Genomic DNA, 24,757 nt, shown 5'->3' with positions numbered 1-24,757 from the left:
GTGAGAGATTAAAACATTTTTTTTTTTAGCTCATTAAATGCTTTGATTTTGCAGTAGGTAACTAGTTGGCAACTAGCTGTACCTGACATCTGATGTTGAGATACATGTCACACAGTTGTTTTGCATGTCTGTTTTGCAGGATGAATCAGGATACAGATGGGCAAGGGATGATCATCCTACAAGTCGGCAGCCTGAATACAGGTACTTTATAAGACTATAGTAGTGCCATGCATAAGCTGGAAATATTTAGGGTATTTTACTTTGTTATCCAAACAGTTGGTAGAGCAGAGCAGTGCAATGACAGGGAAAGAACATCTGCTGAAGTAAAAGACAATAGTGGACAGTGGTTTTTAGTTGTATTGTTTGAAATAGAAATAAAATAAATGGTATGGCATGAAAGTCTCTGCTTTAATATGTGTTTAATAAGGATAGGAGGCATAATGATAACATGTTTAGGATGGTAACCTAGGCCTGTAAATAACTTACTGCATCTCTCTGGTCAGTCACAGTTTTTAGATGACTTCAGAGAATTCTTTGGTCTGTTATTTGATTCTGTGATTGGAGTATCTTCAGGCCACAATACAGTGGAATGATGTTTGATAAGGGATTATTTCAGTTAGCAAATAAAGTGCACAGGGTAGCATTACACAAAACTTATGGAAAAGGATGAAACCCACCTTAAATATTCAGACAAGAATTGATTGTTAGTATATCTGAAATATTAACAGTCTAATCTAAGAATGTTATCTCATGGCCGTGCTTTTATATGCCACATCCTGCATTTCCACTTCTCGAGATGTCTATTATACCAGGCCTGTATTTGTATATACTGCATCATGGTGTTAGTCATAAATATCATAGAATAACTCCTTTTTACTGCTGTGTATTAAAAACTGTGGTTGTACCATACAAAATTCAACTAAAGTAAACCAGGTTAGCTATAGACACCTGGTCAGTTACAAAAATTGCTATTAAACCTGCAGCAAGTTAAAAAAACCCCTTCAGGGAGGTCAGGAAAAGCTCAGACAGAGCAAGCCTGACAAGCTTGCTCAAGGCCTTAGTCTTGAATATGAATATGAAGCTGTTAGTAGCAATATCAATACAGGGCTACACAGTTGCAGTAGATACATCTGTTCCTTTGAATGTGATTATTGTTTAGATGTAATATAACTGAGTTGTTCTATAACCTCACCGTGAAAGAAATCCATATACCATAAGGGTCTGTGTGTACTATACTTCTTTCAAAATTGCATTCCTGTGGCTAAAAGAAATAGTAAAGGTTTTTGAAAAGTAGTGGTTAATAGAAACTTATGTAAAAATTCTTCCATTTTTTCCTCTCAATTTAGGAGAATCAGAGTTGTTTAAAGCTGAGGAAGTTAAAAGGCTGAGAAGAGTGACTTACTGTCAGGCAGTTTATTGTACACAGAACAAGAGTGGCACCCAGTGGTCAAAAAGATTGTCTTAAATGCATCCTGATTTCTTCCTTTTAAAATGTGAGGATAAAATGTCAGCTCATTTTGTTGGAGTCTTTAAAAGCATGTTGTGTGGTAGGTGATAGTCCCATCTGAGTCTTCATTTTATACTTTAGACTATGTAACTTACACAACTGCAGTAATGCTATGGAAGAACTTCATAAAGATCCATGGTTCAATTGAGGGTATGAGAATATATTTGCAATTAAATGAAACCCTACTGATTTATTGTATAAATATAGTAAATAACCGTGAAAGTAAAATCTTGTGATCAGACTGCTAAAGACTTGTAGTGTTACATATTTGTAATACACTTAATTATGATTTCTTGCATATGGCTCACTATTGAGCTATGTAGTGGATCTCAACAGAGGAAATCAAAATACAGTACTTGGTATATGTTGTCTCCTGTGGTGAAAATGCTAATTACTTTCCATTTGCTCTATAAAACATGATATTAAAAAGTTAGTATATGCAAAAATGCTTTCTCTTTGGGTATGCTGAAAGTTATTTTGGGTAAGTTCTTCTGAAGTACATATAAATATTTTTTTTTCTTTGAGGTAGTAGAAGGAGATTTAAGATTATTCTAAGAAGGATTTTTTTTCTTGAATTGCGTGGAACATGGCTAAAACATAGTACAAAATTAGAAGCTAAAGACACTCAGGAGACTTCTATAGTTAATGGGTTTTCATAGGCAGTGCAGTGACTATAAATTCTAAAAATAATAGCACTTTATTGACCCAAATAATCAGTTTTATTGAGTATTTTTAAAAACTCATTCTGTAGCTAAAAATGTGCCATAAGAAATTGTTGCAAATATCATGTTAGCATTTCCTTTTAAACATTCATCATTCAGATTTTCCTGCTTTGGGTTTTGATATAACTGTCGAAAAGTACTTTCTATCTCCTACTATTTCCATTTTTGTTCCCCCTATCTTGATTCGGAGTGCTAAAAAACATGAGATTCTCCTGCAGTAAAATGCTGCTTATCTGCAATATCAAAAATCTTTAAATGATGCAGAATTTTGGGGAGTGATAAAATCACCCTGGGATGGGGCAACCCCAGGTGTACGTACAGACTGGGGAATAAGATGCTGGAAAGCAGTGCCATGGAAAGGGACCTGGGGGTCCTGGTCAATGGCAAGTTGAACGTGAGTCAGCAGTGCCCTGGCAGCCAGGAGGGCCAACTGTGTCCTGGGGGGCATCAGGCAAAACATCACCAGCCAGTCGAGGGAGCGGATTGTCCCGCTCTGCTCTGCGCTGGTGTGGCCTCACCTTGAATGTTGTGTGCAGTTTTGGGCACTGCAATATAAGAAAGATATAAAGTTGTTAGAGAGCGTCGCAAGGAGGGGAACAAAGATGGTGAAAGGCCTTGGGGGAAGTTGTAGGAGGAGCAGCTCAGGTCACTTGTGTTCAGCCTGGAGAAGAGGAGACTGAGGGGAGATCTCATTGCAATCTACAACTTCCTTGTGAGGGGAAGAGGAGGGGCAGGCACTGATCTCTTCTGTGTGGTGGCCAGTGACAGGACCCGAGGGAAGGGCCTGAAATTGTTTCAGGATAGGTTTAGGTTAGGTGTTAGGAAAAGGTTCTTCACCCAGAGTGTGGTTGGGTACTGGAACAGGCTCCCCAAAGAAGCGGTCACAGCACCAAGCCTGACAGAGTTCAAGAAGCATTTGGACAATGTGTTCAGGCCCATGGTGTGATTCTTGGGACTGTCCTGTGCAGGGCCACGAATTGGACTTCAATGATCCTTGTGAGTCCCTTCCAACTCAGGATATTCTATGAGTCTGTGGTTTTCTGAAACTTTGCTATGTTGAAGAAACCAGCTGTCAGGTTTTTTGTAGTGTTATTTTTGGTTGCTGTTTTGGTTGCTGTTGTTTCTTTTGTGGTGGCTTTTTTTTTTTAAGCTTCTTGCCTTTTTGCTAAAAATAGGAAGTGCTTGCTTACTTAGCAGTTGCAGAGCTGAGGCTTCAGCTGTGATGTGTCTACTGCCCAGCAACATTTGTCCGTGAGTGACAAGAGGATTGCTGAGGTTCTACCACTTGGCTTAGCTGTCTTTTTTTTCTTGCCTTCATCCTTCTTATGGAGTTATGTTCCACTTTCCAAGCAGCTTTCATTTACATAGTAGACATTATCATGTCTACCACGGAGTGGAGCATTACAAGTCCTTTTGCTATTCTCTGGATCTCACGGTTCTTGGAAGTTGTTAGCCCTGTTTTATACTATGCTTAGTGAACAGCTGTCATACTGACTACGACTTCTTTATGGCAATATCGTATTTTATATGTAAAAAATAAAGTAATTCCGAGGATATGTGGGGCATAGATTTCAAAATGAGTTCCTAGCTCTTTTTCCCCTGTTGTCACCTAAGGAATTCTTGCTGGATTTCTGAACTCTAGGAACTGATGTGAATTTTGTAACCTTACAGTTTTAGCTTGGTTTGAAGTGGTTCTTGGTTCAAGTGTAGTTGGCATATATAAACAATCCAACATCAAAGCACAATCTCTTAGTTTGGAGAAAATTTTCCGCACATGTTATGACAGTTTTACTCTCTTGGTCACTGATGCTGGTGACCAAGATGCTGAGAATGGTGAAACTTAGCAATTGAGAGGGGTAGAGATCAGTGAAGATATACTTATTTGTATATTTATCTTCCACTGATGTTGATCACTTCTGGAGCTGTGTTGCTGTCTTTAGCAATATATTAAGCTCATTTATTCGAAGCACTCATGCATGTCAAATTTTTTTAAAAGTTGCAGGGAATTATGCTGTTATATGTTGAAGGACTCTAGTTCTCTCTGGGCCTCATAGCAATGAATTTTGCATATATGTTCATTTCTGTGAGGTCAGATGAACTTTTCAGTGTGAAATGCTTTAGAAGATTGCTAGCTGCTGTTCACTTTAGTCATGCCAAAATATAATCCTTTTGAGTGCACAGAGCATTACTTCATTCTTTTTTTTTCCCAACCAAACTAAGTTCATAAGATGTGAAATATGCGAAACTTGGCAACTTAAGATGTGTAAGACTCATCTTCAAAGAGAAATTACAAAATGACGCACTTGTAAATCCCAGCTACACATGCATTAAATTTGATCCTTAGAATGATCCGAGGCCCAGATTTTTGTTAAATAAGGATTGCCGTATTTGCAGACTAAGTACTCTGTGTCAGTAGGAATACTGTTTATATGAAATAGACTCCTGAGAAGTGGCTTACTTAGGACATTTTTAATATCTCCTCTCCAGTTGTTATGAATAATTTTTTCTTTGTTAATGAAGGAAACTCACTGCTACTATGTGTGTTGTTTTGTTTATTGGTTGTTGGTTGGGTTTTTCTCCTATATTCACTGTGAAATTAGAAAGTAGTCTTAGTCCAGTCTTTAATACTAATTCATTTGTCTATATAAACCAAATCTGTTTATCTGTGGAGTGCACAGGAAATGTTGTGTAAGAAATGGAAATACTAAAGTAATTTTGGTGCTAGAAATGAGAGAAAACTGTCTGGCAAAATATTGAAACTTAATTTTAAACAATTAATGATCTGTGAACTGAAATTCGTCAGTCAGTTCAATATTTTGTTTTAGAAATCTTTTAAATCAATGGCACATTGCCTTTCTTCTGACAATTTTACATGTTTTTCTGAACATTAAACTTGCAATTACCTCTATAGGTTGGTACAGCATAATAATTTTTTATAGATGCATACACCTTCACAGTGAGGCTGTGTTTACTGAAGAGCATGTAAAAAATTGGTTACAAAGTGGGGGATAGAAGCCCAAAAATCCTGGCTTTCTGATCTCTGCCTGAACTACCATTTAGTGATTAACTCCTTGCAGGATTATGTGATGACAGGATGTTGTAGAGGAGTGGTCTGAAAATTGTACATTGAGAAGAAAATTCTTCTTCGGCACAAATAGTTATTTTAAATGAAAACCATTGATGAGAGAGTCTCCACATGGAGGTTAAGGGTCACTGACTCTTCTCGTAATAAACCAGCATTGCATATTGAGGGTTCAGATGTGTCATAGGCCAAGGCAGTTATCTTAACATTAACACCATGCAATCACCTTTGAATTACAAGGGGTAGGTTGTTTCTTGTTGTTTTTTGTTCTCCTCCCTTGTATGTATTCCTTAATTAATGAAATTGTGGACCTTTTTAAATATTATACTCATTTAAAACAGTGTATTATATTGTGGGAGGTCTTTAGGCTTTGGATTTAAACTTTCTCGTAATGTAAACTGATTTTTGTCTTGCTTATAAAAGATAAACTTAGCCAAAGGGATTTATGAGTTGATGCTATAAATGTACATAAGTCTGCTATTCTGTTGCAATATTTGACAGGTCTTAAGGGACACCATACAAGAACTTCATTCTTTATTAAAAACCGTATGTGGAGGGAAATAAATATGGCAGTCACCCAAAGAAAATGGTCTTGCTTTTGACAAACTGATAAGCAGAGTTGTAATCATATTCATTAGCACATGCCTTTTTCTTTCAATAAATAAGTAAAATCCCTGCCAGAACACTGAACCTCTCAGGTATTCACACGACCAACTGAGAGTAGCTTGTTTATTCATATACAAAATTACGGTTTCCTTATAATAGATCATTGTGGTAGATTCGTTATACCTGTCTACAACTCCAGGCAAGGACTTGTCTGTTGAAATCTTTAGTTCAGAAAACTCATTGTGTTAGGCTGCTGGCTAAATTAGTTTACCTTGGCTTATGATATTTTGGAGGGTGGAAGGGGGAAGTTAGCACTTTTTGGAACAAGATAATAGGTAATATGTAACTTAAAAGTTGATTCTGGTTTACACTAAATATTTAATGACTTCATATTACAGTTCGTGTCTTATGCAGCGGTCTTATTGATTCAGTAGTTGCTATGTTTTCTTTAAGAGCTGTTCTCTGCTACACTGCCTCTTTAATTGTCCCAAAGCACAACAGAGCTAATTTGTTTGCACATTGAGATTATGTTTTATAATTTGACTGGTAGAGAGGGTTTCAACTGTGGAATTTTTTTGCTCCTACCCTGCAGTGTAAAAATATGGAAAGGAGGTAAAAATTGCTCTTATTTTCAACCTTTTTTTTTTTTTTTTTATGTTTTAGCTGGTTGCGTGCTTATTTTGTGAGGTGAATGGCAGCTAGTTTTAGTTGCTGAGTGAATGCTTTTAATTTTTAAATATTTTGTCTAACAATTGACTGTAATGTTTATTGAAGGCCTGTTTTATTTCTGTGAAATTTATCCATCCAATTCTAAAAAAAGTCTACTTTCAAAAATTGCTTACTGATAATTTTGTTCCTTTCAGAAGGCCTTGCAGAATTCTTTTAATTGGTTATGCAATTTCCATCTCAGGTTGAGAGAAAGGAGTTTAAAGTCATAATATAAGGTGTATTGATAATTTAATTTGTTTTTCTCGTAATCATTTCTTATCATGAGCTTGTAAGGGCAGTGCCAGTATTTTTAGCATTCAACCAGAACCCTAGAACTTCCCAAACAAATCTGAGCTGTGCTTTTATTTTTTTTTTTCCCCACTCCTAGCTGGTGGGAGACTCCTTTGGCTGTTGTTGGTTACAGAGAATTCTGGCTGTTCTATTTCATTTCTGAATGATGTCAGGGAAGCTTTATTTTTCTACTAAAAATATTTCTGTATTTCTCATGTATTGAAATTATCAAAGTAGCAGAACTTCCCACTACCTGATTTTTTTTTCCCTGCTGAGCTTGTAAATATACAACCTCATGTAGTAGAGCTTACCTGTTATATGAAATGTGGAACGGTTCAAAATCTTGGGTTTAACACCTCTAAAAGCTGTAAGAGAAAACTGGGTAAGCTTCTTTTTGAAAAGTGTAATTATAATAGGTATTTTCAGTCTGATTCTGTGTGCATGGCATTTCTTATACTTTGGTCCTTTGAAATGTTTTAGTTATATATAAGTGTGATCTCTATGTTGTGACTCCAAAGGGTTGAGAAAAGATAGAGACAGATAGTTATAAAACTTCTCAAAAAAATTTTTATATTCTTGAACATTTTTGTTGTACAAGAAATGATTAGGTAGTAAATTGACTTGTATTTGACAACAATTACAGCAAGAGTACCAAACTTGGTAAAAAAAATCCAAAAAACAGAAGTTCTCCTCCTGTCACTTCTCAACTGCTATCTGGTTTGACTTGCTTTTGATCCAGGGCTGTGTTATGTTTTAAGGATCTGTTTCTTTTTGTGTGTACAACTGTTTCCCACTGCAGTTTTGTAAGGTTTTAAATTGTCATATGGTATTGCTACCATCATATTTTTAACAGTGGTTATTGCATGAGAACTTTTACTACAGATTTTAATATGTTATGATATACCTGTAAGGAAAAATTCAGTAGTCTGTGCAAACTCAGTTTTGTTTTGTAACAACATTGATTTGTTGTTTAAAACTAAGTCACATTTTGGGAAAATTAGTATTTTCTTCTTGTCAATATTGTTTACATAATGCTAATCAACTGTAAGGAGATGCTCTCTTTACCATGTATGATAGGGTAACGTGCCTAAAGATAAGATTATGTACATTTACACTGTAAGATCTTGGCTAACACTTTACTTAAAGGAAGTCTTTAAAAAGCAAGCTCATTTGGTCCAGTCTTACAGCCAGCACTATAAATTGTATCAAACTAGCAAGTTAATGATGTATTGGGAAATAATGAGGCAAACTCCCATGGGTAGCACTTGATTATTCTGGAAAGTTTTCCTAACAACTTTGTGGAAAAACAGCTAGGTACTGAGAGACAGTGGGGAGGGAAAGAGAAGGGAGTCTCCCTTCGAGTCCAAACAGCTTCTGTTCAGATGGCATCTAACTAAATCATCTCAGTGATAGCCAATGAATTGGATTGATGAATGTGGTTGTGGCTTTCTCGGGTTGAGGAGTATTGCCTCCGAGGACTGACATAATTTCCCTTAGGAGGCAAATTTTCCATTTATTGGGTTGCAAGGACTTGTTTGTTTTATAATGAGTATACTAAAAATTTTAGGGAATTTAATTCCTGTTGAGAAAGGGTGGGAATATTACGATACAGGAGAGCAGAGGAAAAAGTTTAGTGTTACTGACAGTATAGACATCCTTTTGCTAAGCATTTTGCTGCAAAGAGAAGATTTTTGATTTTTTGACTTTTGACTACTGTGTTTTAGGATGTTATGAACTACACTGAGGAAAAGTTCATCAATAAGGGAATTCTATGATCTCATGCCATTGGTATTATTTTTGAAAGATGATGCTATTTTTGCATGGTAACAAATTATTCTCAGTTTTAGTCTTGACATTAGTTCAACCTTAAAGGTTCTTTCCCTTGTATATGAAGGTTTGTAGTACTTGTTGTTAGTTGATAATAAATGCTTTTGTCCAAGTGAAACTGAATATTGATGCCATTACATGCAACAGGGTTTTGTCAGCGAGCTGCGGGAATGTCTTCCTGTTCTGAAATACGACGTTTAATAGTTGCATATGTTAAATTAAGTCCTACCTTACCTAGACTAGTATGTCTAATTATTTTTGGAAATTATGTTTGAGAGCATGATTATGAAATTCGGAAGTAAAATGGAAAAGGTGAATTGATGTGTTGACTTATGGAATCATAGAATGGTTGAGTTAGAAGGTTCCTTTAAACGTCATCTAGCCCAACCCCCCTGCAATAAGGAGAGGCATCTTTAACTAGATCAGGTTGCTCAGAGCTCCATCCAGCCTGGCCTTGAATGTTCAATGAGTTGGTCCTGAGTGCTAAACTGTCATAATGAATTAAATAATTGTCTACCAGTTTAGTCTTCTGAAATAAAATATAGACTGGGACTATGGGTCCAAGGAAGATGGCAAAGTTCAGGATTTTAGCAGCACCAGTTTCCATCAGTATGATTTGTCATGGAGCTACACTCCGAAGTTAACTGTTATTAAATCATTGAAATAACTGGAGGCATACAAGAGTTGCAAAAGGATTTTTAATAAGGAATTTACCCAAGCAGCATAACTTGCTTCTGCATTAAATATGTTCAAGTAAGTGCTGTTTGTAATATATAGGAAATGGCCTACAAAAAGAGGCAAGTTAGTGTTTATTACAGAGACTGTAAACTGTAATCAAAGTGAAGGGAAAAAATGAACTGGAAAACAAAAACGATAAAGCTACATGGCTGAATAATTTATAAGAGGAAATATGTCGTAACTTGAGGCTTTCTGATTTTGAACAAACTATGTACTTGACAGGAAGGAATGAGATCACATAAAGAAAAACGCCATTATGTATAATGAATTTTTTCGTCAGATATGTATCATGTCTTTTATATTGAGAAATCCAAAAGCAGAGGTAGTTTGCTAACTTTTTTTTAAATTTGCTATGCAGAAGTCCATACCACTCATACAACACTTTGGGGCATAAGCAGGTGAAACCTATTTGACCTAATTGCTTCAAATCTCACTTCAATTTAAGAATAAAAACATAGAGTTCTGTGAAGTATTTTTCTGTTATAGAGAAAAATGGAGTGTTTTTCTGATTTATAGATCTCATTAAGGGATTTGAAGATAGAGGAGAAGTAAATACAACAGGGGCATTGTGTATCAGTATTACTGACAAAAGGTATTACTGCTTACGAACCTGTTCCACAACTTGTTCTTTGCTTTTGCAGCGTTTTATTGATAGTCTTAGAAAGTCAACGCCAAGAGTTAAATCAGTATATACTACTACAGTGCTTGTTACTTTCTTTTACGCATCAATAAACTAATAGCATTCTGCGGCACACCGATGAAAAGCTTAAGAGCTCCTTCAGCAGATATTTCAAGGTTTCTGGGTTCTTTTATTTAAGGATTTTAAGGATAGCTTTTGGGGCAAAGAGTAATAGTTTGCTGAACATAACCTTCACTTATGTCCCTAAAACAAAGTGCAAAAATATCTCTTTCTTTCTAGTGCTTAGTGTGTATATAAGACAAATGCTTGCCTGCGTTGAATCACTTGCAAGTACTGATACTGACTGTGAAGTAAAAAACAAAGTCAAAAACCCCAAAGAAAACACCTTTTTGAGCGGTACCAATGTCTTTGGTACCTCAGGGAAATATTTTAAAGTTCTTTTCCATGTGCTTGTGGCAGGATGACAGTAAATGTACAAAGACCTACTCAGAAAGGTCTGTCCCATTAAAACTTTGTCTAGAAGCAGTAATGATGACCAGTTTTTCTGATATAAGCGGAAAAATGTATTTGAAGGTATATACCATGTTGTGCTTCCTTCTTCTGTCTGATTTTAAGCTTGTATTGAGATAGAAGATTTCAATTATTTCCATTTTGAATTGAGTCTGTTTAGGAATTGATTCAGTTGCTACTACATAAAATGAAAGAGGTTTATTCCTTGAGCTTGTTATCTGAACTGCTTGACTCTTCTGGCATGATATGCTACTCAAAGTGCAGTTGTAAATGTTGTAGCTTGTTTATAGAAATTGTAAGTTGGTCCATCACTTAAAACTAATGCTGCCTCTGGAACTTCAGACCTATGATTTATTTTCTATTGTAGAGAAATTGCAGGGAACTTACTAAGCCCATGTTTTTGAAAAGAGAAACTAAGATCACGTGCATTTGAATGCAATTCTTTTGTCTAATTGGATCTTGATTTGTCTAATGAACGTATTTTGTCTTTATTCTGCAAACAGTTGTATAAGACTGTTTGCCCTTAATTCTTTGGTACTTAAATCTGTTGTTTTCTGGACTCTTTGTTACTTGTTTCTCTGTCCTTATCTGTACACTTGAGCATAATTTTTCTGTGTCAGATAATAGAAAGAGAGTTTTAGTTTAAAAATGCTTTTATTGTGTGGACTTATCTTCCAGCAAGTCTAATAGTACATTATAGATGATGGTAGAAACAAGGTACTCTTTACTAAGGATAAAGAGGAATGTAGTGGGATTTCCAGTGCAGTTGAAGTGCACAGCTTTACTATTTCATTAAAGGACAAAGAGGCATTTCTCTCTAATGTTGATATAATATTCAAGTTGTCTTAGTTTTTATTCTCTGATCTATCATGACATCCTGAGGTGGTGGGAGATGAGTAGCTTTCATATTGAGTGAGGTGGACAAGTGGCATCAGTGTGGAGTTTTGGTTTTTGGATATGATAACTTCAGTAGTATTGCATGCATCATAAAAATTGTGAAACATTTAAATATTTCTGGGTTTTTTTGGTACATTTTATATGTGTAGTTACCCTTCCCTGCATGAGACTTAGCAGTGTTTCACAATGCCTATTTCCTCTTGCCTTCATGCAAAAAACTGTTAATAAGATTACATTGACTAGTCCTAATTACCTTAGTTTCATTTAAAGCAATTGAAAAATCACTTACAAGTGCTGCAGTTACTTGCTTAGTAATAAAACGTTGAAAAACAGTTGTCATAAGAAATCTTGTCATCATTTCACATGTTCAAATGAAAGCCATTGGAACCAGGTGCAATTACTTATATCTGTGATGGTGTAATTCACTGTATTGTTTTAAATTATGATAAATCTGTATAAAAATCTTGGGACAACAACATGAGATTATAATAAGTCTCCAAAGCAGAACCCGAGTAGGTTGTTGGTTTGTTGCACAACCACATACTTCGGAAAGAAATAGAATGACTTCTGGGAGAGAAGATGGTGGCTGGAATCTTCCACCACCTACATTTATGTTGAAGATGTTAAAAGTAGAAGTGTTCTCGACTCTTCTTTTAGAGATTAGGGGTGTAGTATATTTTATTAAATGTTTTCTATGTCATCTGAATCATGTTCTCATGAGCTCTGTTAGCCCTTGCAGTGTCCTGACAAGGCAAGAGGATTTTTTATTTTAGTTGCACTTTTTCTCCCTCCCCTTCCCCCTTGCCTGTGTATTATGAGACAGGAAGAATTCAGTTCAAATCTTGTCTGTTTTACCTCTTTGCACCGAAGTCTGGTGTTGTAGAAGCTATCTATAATTTTCTCAATTTATTTAAAAAATTGTGTGGGTTATTTTTAGGCAAGGTTAGTAATTAAGCCCAAGCCTATAAATGGAATATTTATCCCCTTTGACAATTGCAGTAATTATTCTCAGATGGAAGGATCACAAAAACTTCTCTGACTTTTTTATCTAGGTCATAAACAGCACTCACCTATAAATTATTGGAAGAACCTCAGTTTTTGTTCTGCAGCAATGTGCTGTTTTGTTGCCAGTCTCCTCATTTCAGTGTCAAACTTGAGAGTTATGTCCTTTATGGATGGACCACATCGTAGATTAATGTTTTATCTGAAAAGATGAACGTCTGTATTGGGACGTAGAAGCTCCAGAGACAAGGTGTTGCACACAATTGCCCAGGAGCACGAATTCAGTGAGAGTGCACTAAGATTCTTCTTACAACAAAGCTTTTTCCTGTATTGCATATGATGTGCTATCATGTACCTAAGTACACCTCCATTCCTGGGCATTTCACCTCTAGCAAGTGATTTAATTTTACCTTTATGTACTCTTAAAATATAAAACTGACACACCAGTTTTTTTCTTTCACGTAGCTTAAGCTGTACCACTCCCTGTTGTAAACTACATGACTTCCTGTAGCCCTCAGTTTTCCACAACACTGCTGCTGAATGGTTTGCAGGGAGGAATGAGACCAGAAGTACTCTTTGTGGTAGTGATAGCTTAGAGAAGGTGGTGTTTCTGATCCTTTGGCATCTGAAAACCTTCCCTGTGTTGTATTCTCTTGGTCTTCTGCTATGCAGAAAGCCATACCTTTGTCTATTATGTAATTGTGTTTTATCTTTGAGGAAGCTGGAGCTGATGGTTAACTGGAATAGCTCTCAGACTTGTGCTCTTCCCTCAGCAGCCCTTGGTGAATGGTATATCAGAGTATGGCTGTTTACTTGTAAAATTTTAGTAGCTCATCCAAGAATGTCAGCTTTAGTGAGAATTTATTGGTCAGGTTTCATCGAGATTAACAATGATCCTACTTTCTGTTGCAACGCTGCTGAGAACAAAATTGTGCTTTCAGGACTAGGTTTGAAATAAGAATGCAAAATAAAAAGATTTCAGGGGTGCTATATAAAAGGGATTAATCCTGTATTTGTTATTAAGGGCAGTAGCTCTATTTTAAAGTTACAGCTGAGCACAAAATCTTGCATCTCTATTAAATATTGCCCCTGCTCAATAAACCTTTTGAGTATGTGTTGGAATCTGAAGCATGTGCTTAACTGCTTTGCTTGAATTGGGGCCTTCATTACCAAATTGCAGGTGTATGTTAGCTTAAGTATTTAAGGAAAAAAATAAAAGCAAAACAATACTTACTTTGTTCTATTCAGTGTTGTTTGTTACATTAATGGAAAACATCAGAAATGCTGTGCTGTTGCTATGCTGTCCAAAACAGATTTAATATAGTTAATGGTTTGAATGTTCTGTATGAGATATGGTCCAGTTAAGAATTAACGTGGAGTGATGAAATGGAAATTCAAAAATTGAAAGTGAGATTCTATTTTAGGGTGCATAATATTATTGTAGAATGAGGCTTTCAAATGTGTTACTGTTTAAAAGTATGTTTCAGTGATATTTTTTAAATTCTTATGTGGGTATTAGAGCATTTCTTTTATGTGTGCAATAGCTGGGGCTCTGTAAACATTTCCATAATAAACTTCTCTGTATACATAAAGAGAAGTTCAGAAGGAAATGGAAGAAAAAGTGGGCTGTACCGAACTCATTCTTGATAAATATTTGATTAATATGTTCTTTAATAAATAAATAATTAACCCTCACTTAGCTAGAAAAAATAGTTCAGTACTGAGCTAATCTCATTTTCTTCAAGTGTGAACTTCTGCTTCAAGTCTATTGCTACATAAAATGTTCATACATACGATGTAGATAAAGCATTAGTTCCCTATTTCTGGATACATCTCATAGCTATAGCTACATGGTTCTAAATAACACCACCAGATTTTTGGTCATCTTTGTGAGACATTCACTTGTTTAAAATATTGGACTGTGATGAGACATAGGGGAGAAGAATAGTGAAGTATGATGCATTCTGATTTACTAGAAATGCTATGAAGTCTTTCTTTTCACTTTTAGCAATGCTGTGAAGAAGCTGGGAAGTACTTTCTTCTCTCAGCAATACATCTTCTGACCAAGGCGAATGTGACAAGTTTTATATTAGTTGGCTTGTGTGTTTGTTAGCTCTGAGATTCTTTAGGACAAGTTCAAAAGGATACTGAGTTTGTTGTTTTGTTTTGTTTTTTTTACCTGTACACGTACATATATATTAATATAATTTACAGGTAACCAACACATTTATGGTATGGTCTGGAGTAACAATATCTAAATTTAATAGAAAGTTGTCATGGTTACTAGATTATGGTTTAATATCAGTTGAGTCTGGGACATTTTACAGTAAAGTTCAAAACTAATATTGTATTCTGTGAAAAACATTTTTAGGAAGTATAAGTCTTCATATTTTCATTCAAGATTTAATCTTGAGTGGATACATAGGCATGAGAATAGATATTCTGCAGATTTCTTTTTGTCTTTGCTTGATATAAGCTGAAATCCCTCAGTGATATTTCCCATAGCAATATGTGTGAAGTCAAATGAGGGATATAGTCCCTTGAAAATAAGAGAAAAACAAAGCTGAAAAATACCAAATAGTGTGACCAATATTTGCATGTGCATTTTTAGCAATTGTAAATGAAAGCTTTATTTCCAGAGGAAGTAGACTGAATCTGAAAAAAAAATTGCGAAATTGCGAGAGCTCCCATTTCTTGAATGTCTTTTTCTTATATTTTAGCTGTATTATCAAGAAATAGAAAGGAATTAACTTCTAGCAATGAAGTAGTTCAATGAAATCTGAAAAAATTACAACCTTTTATTTTTCCACTTGTTTTTCACTCATTGCCTATACTCTAAACAATGCTAAGATTTTAGACAGCTAATCTATTTGTATTTACAAGGCATAAAATGTTACCATTGTATTGTTTAGTGCTCTTCCAGAAACATTGGAAGGATAACCAAGTAACTTTAATTTTTGTGTTGTCTTCCAAGGGACGTCAGAGATGGCTTCAGAAGAAAAAGCTTCTATCCTTCTCATTATGTGAGAGATCGATCCCCTCATAAGAGGGACTCTCCTTTCTTCAGGGAATCACCAGGGAGCCGAAGGGATTCTCCGCACAGCAGATCTGGCTCTAGTGTCAGCAGCAGGAGCTACTCTCCTGAAAGAAGCAAAGCTTATCCTTTCCACCAGCATAGCAGAAGTATGTCATCTTTACATAAAAGAAATATTTCTTCTCAGCAAGGTAATGCTGGATTATTGATGAGCACTGGTTAGTGAGGTGAAACTGCAACTCACTTCTTTACATACTGTCTTTTACAATGAGAAGATTAGACATTTTGTACCATCTATGTGTTGTCTGCTCTGGTTGTTTCATTGTACTTTCTGTTCCCTTATGTATTTCATGTGGGAGATTGTAGATGTTATTTTGGTAGCGGCTCTAGACTGACTGTAGGAGTTTCAGCTGCACAGCTTTTTCTAGTACTTTATGTTCCTTTTAGTATCAACTCCTTCTGTTACTTCTTTATGTGCTTCATTGGATTCCCTTACAAGAACCTTTGCTGTCATCTATAGCAGATCAAGACATTTCTTCCTGCAGCCAGGGGAAAAGAGGGATTAAAAAATTGGAGAAATTAAAGTACATACTTGTTGCATTTTCTCCAGATGTTCTTAGAACTGTATTATTAGGCTTTTGAAACTGATTGTTTTTTAGCAGTTTCATCTTGTTGTCAGATCCTCTCAAATCTTGCTTTCCTCAAAGAAATCTGAAACATATCTCAGTTGAGTCTATACTCTGTGTGTTCTGCCTTTTAAAAACTTGACTGTTAATGTTTTCCAGAAGTCTAATGAATCATCTGTTCTGAAAATATTCGAGGTTTTCCTATTTAAATGATTTGGAAAAAAAAAGAAAAGATAAAATTGCTTTTTTTAGTATACTACAGTTGTAGCCACTGCTGTTTGTACTGCTTATGTAAATTAATCCAATTTGATTTCCCTTTCTGCAAATGCTTTCTAGTGAACTATACAAACCTACTGTTCATTTTGGCAGCTTTTATAATATAATTAGATTTTTTTTATTCACTGATAGACGTGTTGTGTTTCCAGAGTGACACACTGAACCATTATGTAGCATTTCTTGCCAAAAAAGATCTTCATAGTTTAGTTAGCATTGTTTAAATATTGAGGAATTATTTTACTCCTTGTAGAATACAGATGATCTTTCTATTTGGTCATTGCAATTCTTTTAACATTTTGTAGCAATACTCAGTGAACATGAATTTCTCTAAGTGTAGGAGAGGAAAAGGAAAATATATTTTTCTACATTATAGAAGTGTTGTAGGTGTGCAGCTCATACTTACTAGGAGAACAATGTCGTGAGAAAGCCATATAAAATTTTGGCATGTTTCAGGGTATTCCTAAAATTTTGAGCTGACTTCGATCATTTAAGTACAGATATATAGAATATTGTCAGAATTACACAGACAGTAGTGGAAGTAGTGAAGTAGAAGCAGACATCTTCACAGACCAGAAAAGATGCTGGTCAAGAGAGGATCTTACACCTAGGTCTGTGGTTTTTGCTATTTTTTTCAAATTGCATGGTTAAACATCTCTCCCAATCACCTTTAAATCAGTTCTAAGGGTCCAGATGGCTTGTACAGAGGACTATTTCTTTATAACCACTCATTCCTGGAAAACAGTACTACTAAATTGTTCCTCTAGATGACTGAACTAAAATGGCTTATTCACAAAATATAAATGGCTTAAATAATACTTTTAGAATAATTTTTGAATGATTTGCCTTAGGTAAGCTCATGTATTATGTATTTAAAAGGAACATAAAGTGGGGCATATATACCAACATATATCAACACTACATTTTAGTTGGTACTTAAATGGATTTACAACACGCAACGTATATACTATTTCATGTGGGACTTCCAATATGGCATCTTTTTAGAATATCATAACACTGTTTAAAATCATGCTGTCTGAATTGGTTAGGCCTCATGACTTCCACTGAGGAAGGAATGTCCCATGCTCTACAGCTCTTCATACATTAGGATAAAAACAGGACTTAAATGAAGAAAACTGGGGGAATGTGAATAAGCTTGGTAAAGGGAGGGAAAGGGCTAATGGAAAGGACAGGCATTCATCTGTGATGGGAGAGCATGGAGAGAAGCAGGGTGGTATTCCTTCAGTGGGCCAGGAAGTAAGGAGTCTGTAGGGTGGTGTGTGGAGGAGATGCAAGAAGGCAAATATGGTGCATGGAAAGTGTCACGTTTAGTCTTACAGGTAGGACTTCTGGGTTCAAAATAACCACACATATTCAGAAAAAATGGCCTAATAATGTCTCTAAATTAAATGGTGGTTTTTCTCTCTGCTTAACTTTGAATAATTTACTGCCACTTGTATCAGCTCATTTTCATCTGTTTAGGTGCAAACATATAATCCATTCAACTGAGATAATCTTTAAAGAATCCAGTCTGATAGAGGAGGTGTGTGGGAGGCAGAGTTAGAGTAGTCTGTAAATTTAAAAGGAGGTGGCCCAGCCATGGAGCTGAAAAGCAGGTATCACAGGAGCAAAACTTCAGGGTGGCAAGGGAGATGTTCTGTGCTTTGAGGAGTATGACAGATTAAAGACATGACTATTTCTATTTTCTTGGTTTTGGTTTTGACATATACTTTGTATTTATAGGAGCTTTTTATTTTTCATAATTTTTCTATTTATGATTTATTTTTAAAAAGCTTTTTTCTGTTAAAGATCAATTTCTTTTGTTTTATGTCTACTAGAAATTCTTAAATAAAGTTGATTGCTGTGTTTTTAAAGTATGCTCTCCATTTAGCATCCTCTTCAAACTGAGGTTTAAAGTGCAATTTAGAACATTTGCTTTTGTCAAAGTAACTTTCCCACCTATTTTCATTAGCATTTTTGAAAGACCCATCAGTAGCTGCGAAGATTTTTGCATGGATTAGTAGGCCTTCAACATTACAGCAGTAACTTGCTTGCCTCCAACAGTGATCTTTGCTTTGTATTAGGTCTATGCTATACATATGGTATGAAAATGTGGCAAAAGCCTTGAAGACCAGCTTTTCAAATACCTCTTAAACATTTCCTGTTGTTAAAGATATGCATTTTATATAGACTTTTCTTTACATTTTTGTGTAGGATTTTTAAAATACATATGCACTATTACTTTATGGCATTGAGTAAAAAAAAGGAAAATAGCTCAGCTCATAGGAGTGAGATTTCATGTCTGCTCTTTATTGCTTTGACTTATTAAATTAAAGCCGTATTTAAAGCCATAATGAACAATCATGTTTATAGCTCTACTAAAATAATTTTGTAAGTATTTGATAGGCATTTTAAGTCATCTCTTTATTAATTGTATTGATAAAAATTTAATGGAAGCCAAGGTAAGTTTGTATTTTATTTGTGAACAGTCAACTGTTTCCCAGTGAGAGTGAATAGTCTAGTTAATTTAGGCCTACTGACAACATGTTTGCTTTTTGTATTTACCTTTTGCAGATCCCTTAGATGTAATCTGTGGACCACAGCTTGAAAACTAGTAGTTTACACTGCAACCATTTCTGCTGCTGTGGGCTGCCTGAAACTGGTCTGTGGCAAGACCATGCACAGACTGTGATTAGCACAGTGAATTTGATTTGACATTTTGCCAATTGTAACTCTTATAAGAAAAACACTGATCATACAAAGAACATCTAGCCTGTGGCTGATACAATACAGGAGTGTTTCCCATGGCAGGGCTTTTCAACATACTGTGGCCTGCTAAACCAGTTCCTACACTGCCTAGTTTCCTGGAATGATTGACTGTGTTTAATATTTCACCTCTTTATATTATTACATGAATATTAAAAAGTGAAACTACATCATCTTGCTGAATCACATTGATATGCCCTTTCAGTTAATGATGGAGTAAAGGATAGTGGTTTTTCCTAAATGCGTGAAATGACACAGCTGTATCTCTTCCCTCTTTGTGAAGAGAAGAAAGTTTTATCAATATTTATCAGATGATGAAGCATGTAGATTTCACAGAATCATTGAATCACTAAGGTTGGAAAAGACCTACAAGATCATTGAGCCCAACCTTTGACCAAACACCACCTTGTCAACTAAACCATAACACTAAGTGCTATGTCCAGTTGTTTCTTGAACACTTCCAGAGATATTGAGGTCACCACCTGGGCATTCTGTTAAAATGCTTGACCACCCTTTCAGTGAAAATATTCTTCCTTATCTCCAACCTGAACCTCCCCCCGTGCAGCTTGAGGCCATTTCCTCTTGTCCTGTTGGTTATTTGCCTGGGAGAAGAGGCCAATTCCTATCTTGCTGCAGCCTCCTGTCATCAGGTAGTTTTAGAGAGTGATAAGGTTCATGTCTGACTTGAGCAAATTTCACTGCAATTTTTGTAAGCCAGTAAGCATATTTGAAATGTATATATCTTTAATTTCACAGTCATTAATTTTTTCCTTAATTGTAGGTAAAGAGAGGACACTGAGAACGTCGAGAGATGCATCACCTTCAGGGTCCACAGCAGTACCCTCATCAAAGGTGAATTTTTGAGTGTTTCTCGCTATGTTTTTAGATTGCTCATTGTTGGATTTTTTCCTCAGTTAGAAGGAGATGCTGTGTGCAATTGTTATCAAAGGGAGCATCTTGAATTGCTCTGCAATCCACCAGAGGATAGACTTCCTTATCTGGTAGGAAGGTGCTGATAATGCTGTGTATCTAATGATGACACTGACAGACCTTTTTATTTGGTATTCACTGTAGCATTTTAGGGAAAAGGGAGTTTTATATGAATTTAAAATTGCCATTTTTCAAAGTTCAGGTTGTGCCAGAAAAGGAATGGCAAGGAATAAAAAAATGGTCAGGTGGTTTTTAGGAGCAACAGATCACTTGGACAAGCCTGTATTTGCACTGAACTTCATCCTTTAGTGATTCCTAGGCTGTGACTGGATTTGGAAATAGTGTGTAAAGTGTCTGACTGACTGAGAAGATAATGTAAATAGCAGAGAAACAGGGTGCTCGAGGATGTGGCAAGAATGATGGCATTTAATTGGGAAGGGAGCTCCATTGCAAGATAGTTTGGTAAGTGTCACCTTATGTTTTTACTAATGCCGTTTTATTTCCCATCAAATCTTGTGGACTGAGCACCAACTACATAATCTTGCTAATTAGTTAAATGGACAGGCTAATAATAAACAGTGATGAACAATCAACATTCAATATTGTTCTGGCTTTCCTGTGGCAGCAAAATCATTTTCACATCACAGACTGCTTCCCTGCAAATTGTATTTGAGGTTAAAATTAACACTTCCACAGGAGTATTTTCTGTAAATTGTTGAGGAATACTTTAATGAGAAGTAAAGAAACAATGCATGATATTGTTTGAAATTAATAAGGTCCTATTAAAAAGTAGCACTTGCCCTAAGTAACATGGTGTACTAGCTCAGTTCTTGAGGTCTTTTTAATAAAAGCAGTGGAGTGCTTAAACAAAAAAAAAAGTACTTTTTGTTGAGAGAAGGGGACACTGAAGAAAATAATTAGGTGAGGAAAAAACAGGCTTTGGTTGTGCTATGTTATTCTAAGTACTTATCCCTTATGCAGCTCTTTTAGAACTGCTGTGCTAGCTAAATGCCAATGTCCTTAAGGGCGGAGGCAAGTGATATATTTTCAGTGATGTAAATAAGGAAAGTAAGATAAAAGCTATTATGCATAAGTTACACTGATTTAGATCATAAAATAAACTTCATAATTAGTTCACCTACTTTGCTTACAGACTCAGCATACTGCAGCTTAATATCAAATCCTTGCTTAATACAAAACTTTGAGAACAAGGAGGAATTGCAAAATCTCTTGCTCTTGTTCTAATATGTAGTGTGAGCTTGAAACATAAAGTATTCTGTAAATGTTCTGCTTTCGTCTTCAGTCAGATCTGATCTATGCTGCATTGGTTTTTTTGCTAGCAGTTTGCAAGTATATGCTCACCTGGTATAGGTTACACAAAATGAAACTTTGATGAAAGTCAATTCCGCAGACAACACAAATATTTATTGGGTATGCATCAGCTGAAGAAATGGAAGTACTTCCATGACTGTTTATTGCTTTTCTCTTGAAGTTTCCAAATCTGCTTGTAATGTACTGTCCTATGTCAGTGGAGTCTGTTTGGGATCAGCCTCTTGGCTGGATTACACTGACCAGTTAAGTTACGTAAGTGCTTCACTGACATAGAAGTAGTGACAGAAAAAGTGTTGGCAAAAACATGAACATCTCTAGAGCCAGAGTCTTACAATCTATTAAGGCTTGAGAAATTACCTATATACTTTATATTAGAGATTAAAGGAGATGATTTTCAATGCTCTAAGTTATAATTTAGCTTTGAAATACTTACAAAGGTGTATGTTTCTCCAGTAATACTTCTTTTCACTGTAGTATCTATTTGCAAATCTGAACAGGTATTCTTATCTATCTTATAATTAATTTTTTACATAATCATGATTGTGAATTAATACGTGTTGATGTTATCAGATCTTAGCCACCTGTTTAATTGACTACGGCATGAAATCTTTCGTGTTTTTCTTTAACAGCTGCGTGGACCATAAGCTTCAGAGGCTGTGTCCAACGTAGTTAGAGCAAAAGACAGATATAGGAGACAGGGAAACCTCAGCAGTGACAGGTTTTTACTGTTCTGTGTTATCCATGAGGTAAAAAAAACCCCAAACAAACCCACTCCAAAAAAAGAGACTTCTGTTTTGAGGCAGGGAACGTGGGGAGGGGGAGCAGTTTGGATTTTTTACAAGATATACTAGGTTGTTCATTTCTTGCATGTTTGCAGCCTGCGTAGCAGCAGACATTTTCAACTGAGAAGTATGTCCTGTTCTTTCCCTTCAGTTGTACCTGGTGAAATACCATTACTTTATTACATAAAATTCACTCGGGATTTAATACATATTTATCGACATTCAACCTATAGAATTAAATTTAGTGAGATTAAATCCAACAGTTTTTTGTCTGTGTTCCACTAGATATTAGAGTGATCAGATTCTTTTTATGGCTTGTGGAAATATAGTAGGTCGTGTGAGATTTTATTTATCTTCATTTCATGCAAAGCTGATTGTTGGTTATGAAGATACTGGTCTTTTTGTTAGTAATGGACAGAGCTATATTTGAGAAAAGGGAGAGATTAATAATAGAACCACAGGACAAGATTTTTTAGCAGCTAGGGAAAAGTCGAGGTAAAAATAAAAGTCAGACATACTATGGGAAATAGGAACATTGGGGGGGAAAAAAACTTGGCAGCAGATAGTTTCTGGTTAGACTAGTGTAAGAATAATTGTATAGTTTGGAAAGGTGAGCTGACCAGCTGTTCTATGTTTGTGTCCTATTCCTTGCTTTTAAGAGCCCTGTTCATACCCCTGCATATTGAACTTCCTGACTTTGCTGGTTGTAATTCTGTAATTTGCAGTTATAGAAAACAGGGATTCCTGGTGGAACATTGTGTTGCACTTCTCTTCTGGATGCAGATAAAGATGGTGTCTTTATGACACCGAATTCTGGAAGAGTTCTGTGAATTGTGTGCTTATGCCATACTAAAGCACAAAGACGTGTTTGGATAATAGTTTACTTGAGGTAAACACAAAACATATGAAGACAAAGCAGTCTTGATACAGGTCACAGTATTTGCTTTCACTGGCCATTTATGTAACCTAGAATGAACTAATGATAAGAGGGGGTGTTGTTTTTTTCATTTGGATTTTTGTTTGTGTGGGTTTTTTTGTGTACCTGTTTGCTGAGATGAAACAGGTATTGAGTAGACATTGTTACAGCCTTTTCAGGAGTATCTTTTTTCTTTAGATATCCATCTTAGTGTTGCAATTTTTAAAGCTAGAGTGGTATAGATTCTTGGGTGGATGCTTTTATACATACAGTTAATTCAAATGAGGTACCCACGATAGTGGTAACAAGATCTATAAAGCTAGCTATTCCTAAACTGGTATTTGTCATTGTCTGTTTGCTGCTCTGATAGTAAAATAGTATTCTTAGAGAGAAATCAATTTTTAAATATTATTTATACAAGAATTTCCATATGAAAAGGTAGAATTAAAGGCTATAAAGCCATGACTGACTCTGCTATAAATGATCAGCTTTACCCCCAGTAAAAAATAATTGCTTTTAATGGAACCAGCACTGATCACTTAAAGTATGTATAAAATACTTTTTGTCCCTAATTTGCTTAGGTTGTATACCCTACCTAGTATTAAGTAGTTTAATTTAAATTTGTTACAACCTTTAATGCCTGAAAATCACATTGAATTATTACATCACTCCACACTTGTCTGACTTCCTTTAGCTTCCAACTGGTCTCAGATAATTGTTCTGTTGTCTCTGACCTGTGAATTTACTAAAACTGATTCTGAAAGTGTGGTGGTTTCTTAGCAGTCTACTGAACTTCACTGATTTATTTTTTTTTCTCCTCTTCCTTTATTGCTTTATTATCTGCTCTTTCCCCACCTCCTTTTCTTTAAAGAAATCCGTCAGCAAAATGAAATAATTTCAACTTTCTTATTTCCTATTTTAAAATGTTTTAGGGATCTGAATAACTCCTTAATTTAATTTTGAAGATGTTTTGCTGTAAGTGTATTTCATGTTAAATCTTGACTATAATGTGTTTGTACAGGCCTTGGAGAAGAGCAACAGACTATCAGAAAAGGAACTTGCAGAAGCTGCAAGCAAGTGGGCAGCTGAAAAGTCAGAGAAGGCTGAGGAAAGCAATTTACCTGAAATAACAGAGTATGATGTAAGATATGATTATTAATCCATTTGTTTTAAAATGTTACAATGATAGACTCTTGTTTTTCTGTACTCTTCTGAAAAGCACATTTTGTAACTTACTCCTGAATTTTTCTGCTTATGTTATGAAATATTTGTTGAAAGGGAGTGAGAGGGAGACTAAACTCTTGGGATTTATTTATTTATTTTGAAAAAATAGACAAAGCCAGAGTACATTTTGTTAGTATAATTTGAATTCATGTTGACCTACAACTGACACAGTAAGGCTCCAGCTGTCCTGGGGATTCTCCAAGGAACTCTTGTAGCAGCATACCTCTGTATGCCTACTGAACTCCTTAAAATTACCAAGGGACTTCCGAGTCAAAACATGAGTGTACGTGTAAAATATAAGACTTAGAAGAGAAACTCTGGTTTATTGAGTTCAGTTTCATGCC

General features: G+C 35.6%; 1 protein-coding gene across 4 annotated transcripts in view; it reads left to right on the top strand.

Moving 5' to 3' along the window:
- Positions 1 to 24,757, top strand: part of PPHLN1 (periphilin 1) — a 68,435-nt gene that overhangs the window by 9,888 nt on the left and 33,790 nt on the right. For 2 of the 4 annotated variants that reach the window (XM_064655884.1, XM_064655883.1), the window contains exons 5-8: positions 140 to 201; positions 15,505 to 15,713; positions 20,011 to 20,081; positions 24,211 to 24,330. In XM_064655884.1, coding sequence (XP_064511954.1) covers positions 140 to 201; positions 15,505 to 15,713; positions 20,011 to 20,081; positions 24,211 to 24,330 — 462 coding nt within the window. Of the gene's footprint in view, positions 1 to 139; positions 202 to 15,504; positions 15,756 to 20,010; positions 20,082 to 24,210; positions 24,331 to 24,757 lie in introns of all 4 variants that reach the window. The other 2 variants (XM_064655882.1, XM_064655885.1) reach the window with 1 other exon arrangement.

The sequence above is a fragment of the Pseudopipra pipra genome, chromosome 5, assembly GCF_036250125.1.
Source record: "Pseudopipra pipra isolate bDixPip1 chromosome 5, bDixPip1.hap1, whole genome shotgun sequence".
Taxonomy (NCBI): Eukaryota; Metazoa; Chordata; class Aves; order Passeriformes; family Pipridae; genus Pseudopipra; species Pseudopipra pipra.
This window is presented reverse-complemented; position numbering and strand designations above follow the sequence as displayed.